Source organism: Rhyacophila brunnea, unplaced genomic scaffold, assembly GCF_057557595.1.
Source record: "Rhyacophila brunnea isolate RB1 unplaced genomic scaffold, BYU_Rbru_1.0 scaffold_12, whole genome shotgun sequence".
In the NCBI taxonomy this organism is placed as follows: Eukaryota; Metazoa; Arthropoda; class Insecta; order Trichoptera; family Rhyacophilidae; genus Rhyacophila; species Rhyacophila brunnea.
This window is the reverse complement of record NW_028232774.1, coordinates 39,739,574-39,749,114: the sequence shown is the minus strand read 5'-3', so window position 1 is coordinate 39,749,114 and position 9,541 is coordinate 39,739,574. Positions and strand designations below refer to the sequence as shown.

Below are 9,541 nucleotides of genomic sequence, written 5' to 3'. Positions count from 1 at the left end.
TTGAAAGAAGCTAGAGCCCACCCTCAGTTGTTTTGCTCTTAATAATGATGACACATCCATTAATTTAGTTAAGTATGTAATCAATATAATCCCACGAAGGCCGCGCGGCTTAAACGTCGGCCTATAGCGTCGTGGGTCCCAGGTTCGAATCCTGGGTCTGGCAAGTACACATATTGTTTTTCAATTTGTGTATGAGTCAGAGCATGGTCCTATTAGGTTAAGCAAGTGGCTGACATCCATTTCTCGTAAAAAAACAAAAATCTATTAATACAAACCTCCACTCTGTGGAGGCCCTATGTTCCTATGGCCATGGGGACATGGTCAGAATGAAAATAATACTAGGAATATTTTATTATCATTTACAAATCTATATGCTATACTATCGAAATCAAGTTGACAGTAAGAATGTGGGTACATTGTGATATTGAATTAAATAACTATTAATTACGATGACCGTTGCAGATACAGTAACCAGTATGGATGCCAAATAATTAGTTCGCGAGCCTATAAGCCGTGAGTACCGGCTTAAGAAATACATTTAAGAAAACAGGTGACCATTCCAAAATATTTTTTGTTTGAGAGTTTTTTTAGAGAAATATTCCAGTTATGGAAAAATCGTGTTTGACTCATTCAGGATCTGATAGGATTATGGATCGGTTCTTGCAAATCTGGTGGTTCCTACCATTAGTCTTCTAGGACTGGTCCCCAATACCTTGCATATTCTTGAGGTAGTTACGTCGCTAGACATCACTCGTATAACAAAATCTAGGTAGTATAATTCGATGATAAATAATATAATTTAATAATATTTAAAATGTCCAGCAATTCCATAAAAATAGATTTAATGTCTCAAGTCTGGCTAAATAATGGTTCGAAAATAATTATTTATCAATGCACATTATAATAGAAAATAGAGGCCTCAAAATAATAGGCAATAATAGGTATCGTTTGTTTAAAATCCTAATTCAAATTTGACGCCTAAAATCAATAAATGACCATAGACTCAAGAAAATATGGCTGATGAATTTGGAAAAATATGTGTTGGAAGAGTTATTTATTATACTCATTGCCTTTTTTGGTTTTCAGCCTTCTAGATTAAAAGAATAATAGAATGATTTATTTTTGATATGAAATTTTTTTGTTAACATGTTATTTTTCATGAATTCGGGAATTTTAGGCAAGCGAATCAACTATATAGGTTTTTGTGTTATGGCAGCCTCGAACTATTTTGCTGTCATTCTCGATTCTCAAATTTCTTGTCATTCGACGTCTCTAGAAGAAATATTTTACAATAAATAATTTTTGTAGTGACTAATTCTTTCAATCAGCGCTTGAATTTCATCAAAAATACATCACATTAGAACAAGTAAACATGGAGTTTCCAGATTTAGGAAAACACTGCTCGGAAAACACTTGTAATAAACTGGGTAAGACTATTTGAAAATTCGTAAAATGAATGCACTGTAATAATAATATTGGTGATAACAGGAATGATAACAGCAACAAATCTTTGTTCTAGATTTCCTTCCTATGGAATGTGATTCGTGTCAACAAATATTTTGGTAAGTTTATTTTGGTTTAAAACAAATGTTTACAAGGAGTTTTAAAATACTAAACAGATGTTTCCTCTAACTATATGTAAGAGATTGAAATTTGATTGATAGTAAGCATAGTGATGTTTTTGTCGAGTCTACAACTTAACAGTGACTTCTACCATTTCTATATTTATAATCACAATATTCTAATTATTGCAATTTGAAAGATCAAACATGTCAACATGACCTATAAAATCAAGCATAATGCTAATTTTTTTGTGCTTTATGTGCATGTCCTATAATATCAGATGACCTTAATTTTTTTAAGCATACATATTTATATATAGATACAAAATCCGTTGTTAAATCTAAATAATTATCGACTTCGATTCTCGCCTAATATTTACGTCAATATGTTTTATTTGATGCCTCGTTCTTTAAAACATATATTATTGTATTTTCTACAGCAATGATCACTTCAGCTACCTCCACCATGGCTGCGACGGCGCTCGCAAGAAAGATGTGCAAGTCCCCGCCTGTCCGCTGTGCGGGGTTCCCGTCCCCGGGAAAAGAGGCGAGGCCCCCGACATAGCAGTCTCTGAACACATAGATAACGATTGTCAAGCTGATCCGGCCAAACAGAGAAGAAACAAGGTAAACCCCTGTTTTGTATCATATTTGCACAATAAACTGACATCTATTTCATAAATAAGATTTTCCACAAACCCTGAACAAAATCGACATATAATAGCGCCTGTACGCGTGCATGGATTTACTGGCTTTAATTTTAAACTATCATGACAATAACTTTTTACATGTAAAATTGCCGATTGTCTCTTCAGTTCATTCTTTAGGAGTGAGCGAGACGCGATCTTGTCATTTTATGGTACTATTTCGTACTATTTGACAAGCTAGATAGCAACATGAAAATTCGTTTTAAAAAACAGGTTCGCCACTATTGTTCTACTGCGCAGGCTCAGATCGAAAAAATCTTACTGTCACATTAAAATTCAGAAGCTTTCAAACTTGTTGGATTCATGCATGCAATCTTGTCAACAGTAAAACCATGCACGTGTAAACAGGTAAAATACCCCGTTTACACGCGCATGGATGTACTGTGCACAATACGAAAATGTATGGGGAAACATGTATTATTCTGCAGTTGGCAAGATGACCTGCATAAATCAAACAAGTTTGGATGCTTCTGAATTTCCAATGCGAAAGTAAGATTATTTGCGATCTGCGTCTGCGCAGTAGAGCGATAGTGGCGAACCTGACGGCAAAAAAATTAAGTATATTTGACGTTTAATGCTTTAATACAGTAGATTCTCCAGTATGCAGAGCTCGATTATCCAGATTATTGACTGTCCGGTTGATTTCGCAATAAATATAAATAAATAGAGAATTGTGACATTTTTAAGAAATACGATGAAAAAAGGATATGAATGAATTAATAACATATTAATTAAAAACCATTTACAAACCTGCAGACTTACGTCAAACTTCAACATGAAACTTGAAACTTCCGTCGTCTCTTGTAATGTCAGACTTGCAGCTCACGTATTGTTCTTGTTGCAACGTTGCAGGGTAATGCAATAGTACTTCATAAAATACTACCACTTCTGAATCAGTTCATGTTTTATCCATTCTTTGAACATAGGTTAGAATGATTGCCTCTCGACCCTACTTATGCAATAACACCGTAAATTATGTTGGAGGATTGACATATTATGCTTTTATTTTATATTACCAATTATTATATAAATTTGATTGAAGGCAATGCAAAGGCAAATATAAATTAATGGCATATGTGAAGATGACATTGTATTCTTACTCGGTTAGGTGTACACGAATCGGTGCGCATTAAAAGGCTGTAAAGGGAAAGAGATGGTCTCACTGGTATGCCCGGAATGCTCGTTGAACTTCTGCTTCAAGCATCGCCATGCGACCGATCACCAATGTGAAGGAAAACTCGGGGCCAAGCGAAGAAAAGCTGCGTAAGTGTATATCAGTCACACATACTTCAAATGTCAGATTTAGAACATTCTTTGAAGAGTAAGACAGTGCAGAAGAAGTTTAAAATTGTTTGCACAGAATGTTTGATTAATCGATATTGACTATGTAAAAATGTAAGCGCTAGCGGTGTTTCGTAGCATTGCTATGATTTTTTTTCCATTTAACACTACAACATGGCATGAGGCCCAATGACAGTAGTGTAGTAGTGCAACAGTAGTAGTAGTAGTGAAACAATCACAAAAACATCCAGGCTTTGAGCAAAACACATGGATGAGAATCCAGTATCTTACGAATTGGACTGTGATGGCCGCCTTTGAATATTACTGTTGCCCTGATGAATAGGCTAGTAGCGTTGAGGTTACTACACTCGTTTGCACAAAGGAAAGTGCATGACAAAACAGCGATGTTAGTAGCAGGTTTCAATTATCCTGTTGACGTTCTTGTTCGGAAATTTGTACGTATGCAGTTCGCCGTATCACACTTCACCGTGAAATGTTGTATCGGAAATATATGATCGTATATGAAAGACCTTCTAACCTCTTTGCGTCGTATAGTACTGAGATTAAATTCATGTCTAAATAAAATACGGTTCTTGTCGGTTTACAGGAAGCCAGCGGTAAATTAATTTTGAAAATAGCCGATATACTGGATTATTTGTTAAGTTAGGTTTTATTCTTGAATTCATGAATTTGGCCAAAATCAGCTATGAAAATTGAATATTCATATTGAATTTAATGAAATTAGAGACCGTATAGTATACGGTTATCTCTTTCTTATAAGAAAGCTCACGGTGACTGTGCTACAGTGAAATGTAATACGTACAATTTACATGTAACCGTTGGCATTGCAGCACTTCACATTTGCGGGCAAACACCCATGTGTAATGATTTATACAAAATGTGTAAAATTAGCTACATAATATAGATTATGCTGCTGCAGCTCTGCAGAAAAGTGTGTGTATGTGTAAAACACTATATCACTAAAAAGATATTTAATAATTGTTTTATTGCAGAGAGGCAGCTGCCACTCGTCTCAAAGCAAAGGAAGCTCCGAGTGGACACAAATCCCACAACGGGGGAACTCCTGCCGATCTCTCCTCATCTAGTAGACCGAGCACTTTTTCTGAAGTGCAAGGAAATATGGTTTGTTCAAATTTCTTTTTCCAGATGTAGACCCTGTATGCCTACAATAATTTATTATAAAATTCATACATATGTATTTAGTACTGTAAACTATTTATAAGCATAGGACTCATGTGTGTTGGGAAAAGATCATTTTCAGCTTGAATCCCAGCTTATGAATAATAATTATGAAGTTCCCTGTAAGAGAAAGAGTTTGTTCTGTTTCTTTCTTCGTTCTGAAGACAATTGCTTGGAGCTGGTTTGTTTGGTGAGCGTCCGAGCTCTAAACTTCGCCTCCCACTCCTCCCAACCAACCCCCATAGAGAAGAACAAAAGGTTCCAGATGAAAGACGAGGGGCACGTGGAACTGACTGGATGGATGGAACGTGATGCGTGCGCGATGGTGCTGTTCGCGAAGGCGGCTCGAGAGCGAGGAAAAACTTTCAAACAAACAACCCTAAGAGGCAAAGACCTCACCCGGTTCTCATCAAGAGCCGGACTAAAACAAAATAGAATCGCACACATAGTACACTTAGTACAAACTCACAAAAGTAAATTCAAACAACCTCTGCTACAGATAAAATATGACAGATGAAGGGGATAAGAGCTCTAAGCTCAGGTGCCCCATAAACGAGAATTGTCAAAAGTCAAAGTCAGTTTTATATGAGAAATTTTACGTTCGCTTCGATATGACTGATATATTATACAACTTACGGTACGATAAGAAAACAGACAAGGGTATGTGATGTAATAGAGTTCGCTAAAAATACATAGTTCGAAGAAGGAACAATCGTTGGACAAATTTAGTCATCCAGTGGTATCTAAGAGATACAAAACGTCCGCAAGGTAGACCTAGAGGCCGCTGGATCGATGAAATGATAAAGTTCTGCGGAAGTACGTGGCAACACAACGCACAGGACTGAGAGAAGTGGACTCAGCTTGGAGAGGCCTTTATCCAGCAGTGGATAGATTCAGGCTGATGATGATGCTATACAACTTCAACTAAAAGCAGCTTTTTGACTTCGACCGCTTGTCACCAGAGGTGCTAGTTTGTTGCCAGCGGCTGATCATTTTATTATTTGGACAGCTGATAACGAATGTCGAAGAATGCTGTCTTACATCACTACTCTCAGTTATTACTTGTATTTAAAGTGTTATTTTGTATTTAAATTCTTATTTAAGTGTTTATTGTGATTTTGTAACATGCATATTTTATTCATATTAAGCTTGTAAAATACATCAGAAGTTCTGTTTACATTCTCGTCGTATTTAACAATCTAATATCATTATTATGTATTAAGTAAATAACTGACATGAGTAGGTTCTTTAAATATTAAAGAGCTACCTACTTTACAAATCAATAATTTTAATAATGCTGCTAAAACCGTTACTGATAAAATATGATAATGTAATTACCACGTTTTAGATTATTTTCTTGTTTACATGTTTTACTTTAGCTGTCATGAAGTCTATAGACTAAAATATAATGCAAAATCTTATGCAATCAGAAATGCACGCCCAAATTTTCAAGGTATTATCGGACACCATTCAAATTACCCATACTTTTAAAGCTTTTTCGCGTTTTTAAAAACGATTATATCTTTTATGGTATTGCTTATTCCAAAAATCGAGCTTCTGGGAAACTAAAATAATTCGTATCTATTTAATATTTTCACTCAATCAATATTATGCTATATCTGTATCTCCAATCTACAAAAATTAAGAAAAATGAGGAGAGTTATTTATTTTCAATAAAGATATATGTTTTGACATTTACAGTCTGAAGATGAGGCCCTCGCTCGAGCTCTATCATTGTCTATGCAAGACGAAGCGAATCCGATATCACAACCCCCAGGATCTTCACATCAAGGGAATCCATCGTTACTCAGAAATCAAAACAACAGACAACGCGTGGGAGGTGAACAATCCAACTCAAAGTGTACGCTTTCTTAGCTATGACAAAAGTGAACAATAAAAGCCATAGGTTAGAGATACTATTCATATTTGACTGGTTTTTATTAAAGTAACCCTAAAATTATAATATACCTACTTGTTACTATATTCATTCCAAGAATATAATATTTTGGTTTGGTTTAATACAACATATTGTTATAAATTATACTACTTACTTCATTCTGGATTTAAGTTTTCTGTTATTGATATTTGCATAGTCTCCGAATATAATATCCTATCCTACTACATACTGTTGAATATTTTTTAATGTTCGAAATTATGTACTGGGTATTACTGTACAATGTTGCCAGTGTAATATTTTTCATACATCAGTCATCTTGTCATAAACATTTTTTTTCATTCCTAAATATTTTAATATAAAGTTATTACCATTTCACATTTCGTCGCCTTGGTGGTGAATATAGCTCTACACAATTTCCAAAAATGGTTTTATTTGACCAAATGATTCACAGAAAACTAAATTGTATGATGGTGAAAAGAACTAGTTGATATTTTGATATGAATTGCTAAAGGATCAACACACTAAAATAAATGTGTTTAGTACGACATAAATTTTTCAATAGGTCTTTCACCACCAAGGCGAAGATTTATTCTGTACCTATTCCATTGTTGACATGCTGTTGTTTTAGATAGATACCTGTTAACTTCACACAATATGTGTTTTATGTAGCTCACTGAGCCAAAAAACCTTTTTGGACTGTTAAGTTTTTGAAGATATAAACGATTGTTTTTGTTTTTATATGTATGTATTAGTGTTTGACCATTTCAACTAACAATATTTAATTAATCAACATTACTTTGTACACTCATAATTGCCAATATAGTTGTGGTTATATTGAGATGCATGTCGCGTACTGTCACGCTGTCACGGCGAACACAATCTTTGTAAATTCAATGATGGAGTAAATTCAATAATAGTTTGAACGGAACCCAACCCGCAGACTATAGATAATAGACAACATTCTTATAGAAAATACATAGTGCCAACCGCTAAAAACCAAAAACACGCGATTTTGACATGATTCGAAAATGTGTAGGCATCTAGATAATGATAAAAAACATTCATTGAGTTCAATACAGTGTTCAATTCAATGCAGTGCAGTACAACATGAGGTGATCTCATTGTTGTTCTGGTGATTTCGGCAGATTTTGCCAACTGACAATTTTCGTTTAAAGTTTCAAAATGTGCTACGGGATGGGAGCATCAGTCTGATAATATTTTTGACACCAAGAAAAACAACATTACACACTTCTTTCCCGTAGCGGCAGCTAACTGTGACGTCATGTGATAGTAGCTCAAAATATTGCGTAGGTATCTATTAGTTTTAATTCGCAAGATTTTAAACCAAATAATATGATTTTCTTCACTTTTCTATAGCCATGTTTTAAGAGTTACTTTTACTCTTCAGCTTGTGAATTTTAATAGTTATTTAATATTTAATTGTATAGTTGTTGCACTTTTCAGAACACATTTGAATTATAACCACATGTAATACTTTCTCATTGTATGCCTGGGAACAAAGAATGATTCCGTCACTATCAAATCAAAATTATTGGTAATATTTAAAGTGACCAGTGATTGCTTGTATTATCTACAATTAAAACATTCTTTGTATACCTTAAAATTAAACAAATCCTAAATGAATCAGTATTTATAGCGCCCGTACACGTGCATGGATTTACTGGCAGATAGTGCGTATTTTAAACTATCGTGACAATAACTGTTTACATATAAAAGTGCTGACTCCAAACTCATTCTTCAAGAGTAAGCGAGACGCGATGTTGTCATTTTATAGTACTATTTGACAGGTAGTGAAAATCGGTTAACCGCAAAATGAGTATAGTTGGTTTTTTTTGCTGGCAGGTTCGCCACTACACAAATCGAAAGAATCCCTACTGTCGCATGAAATTCAGAAGCTTCGATTCATGCATGCAAGCTTGCAACTGCAGCATAATACATGTTTACCCATACATTTTCTTGTTATGGCCGCGATAATACTTACTGTCAACAGTAAATCCATGCACGTGTAAACAGTGTAATATTATCTCAGCAGAAGTGATTCAAGCCATTTTGGTTGCATTATTTGTGTCCCTCACTCGCTGACCTCCAATTCCACTTCAATTATTTATTGTAACCAAACCTAACTGATACAAACAATTACCGAATACAATATTTTGCTGATTCACATTAATTGTGCCTTTTTCTTAAATAATTCAGGTAAAGGCTATTTTTTAATTGTTCTTTTGGTCTATTATAATAAATAAATATTGACTTCATTGATTATAAATTAATCTATTATCACATTCCAAAACAATACATTATAATTACTATTGAAGTATTTTTAATCAAATTAAATTAACAATATTTTCTTGTAAAACTATTTCTCTTTAATAATTCTAATAATTAAAACATATTTTTGTAACCATGGAGCGTTTGAAATATAAATAAAATTCAGCTTTACATTTTAATGTTTTATTTATATTTTATTCAATGACTAGTTATAACACACATTATTTTACTTTGTAATATATAATATAATTAAATTTTGACACTGAATATCCAGAAATAACAAATAGAATTATTACTATAAGCAGTCCTGAGTCAAATTACAAAAACCCTCGGTACACGAGATTTTCCCCAGAGATTACAACCTGGGATTAATGTCCATAATTGTCAATCTTTCAATTTCGAGGACCAGTGACAATTTAGTTGGAAGAACCTCTGGTGTATGAAATAGGTACAGCTGAACATGGCTTTAACCGACTAAAATTAATAAATGACCTTCACTAATGAAACCAAAATGCTTATCGAGTTTTAACATTGTTACATATCAATAGAATATGTACTCAATCGCCAAATGTATTGAAACATTTTCAAATATAAAAACTTGAAAA

General features: G+C 34.0%; 1 protein-coding gene across 1 annotated transcript; it reads left to right on the top strand.

The window, feature by feature from the left end:
- The first annotated feature begins 1,230 nt into the window (after positions 1 to 1,230).
- On the top strand, positions 1,231 to 7,927 carry LOC147078171 (AN1-type zinc finger protein 2A). The gene is made up of 6 exons (XM_085961288.1): positions 1,231 to 1,427; positions 1,520 to 1,562; positions 2,003 to 2,189; positions 3,378 to 3,532; positions 4,564 to 4,693; positions 6,452 to 7,927. The coding sequence occupies exons 1-6, from the start codon at positions 1,373 to 1,375 to the stop codon at positions 6,623 to 6,625; spliced, it is 744 nt and encodes a 247-aa protein (XP_085817414.1). The 5' UTR covers positions 1,231 to 1,372; the 3' UTR covers positions 6,626 to 7,927.
- Positions 7,928 to 9,541: the final 1,614 nt, after the last annotated feature.

What these genes read in the sequence shown, in the direction of transcription:
- LOC147078171 (XM_085961288.1), top strand. Translation starts at nt 1,373, where the DNA reads ATGGAGTTTCCAGATTTAGGAAAACACTGCTCGGAAAACACTTGTAAT. An exon ending in CCAAACAGAGAAGAAACAAG is followed by an intron (nt 2,190 to 3,377) that starts GTAAACCCCTGT and finishes TTACTCGGTTAG; the next exon opens with GTGTACACGAATCGGTGCGC. An exon ending in CTGAAGTGCAAGGAAATATG is followed by an intron (nt 4,694 to 6,451) that starts GTTTGTTCAAAT and finishes TGACATTTACAG; the next exon opens with TCTGAAGATGAGGCCCTCGC.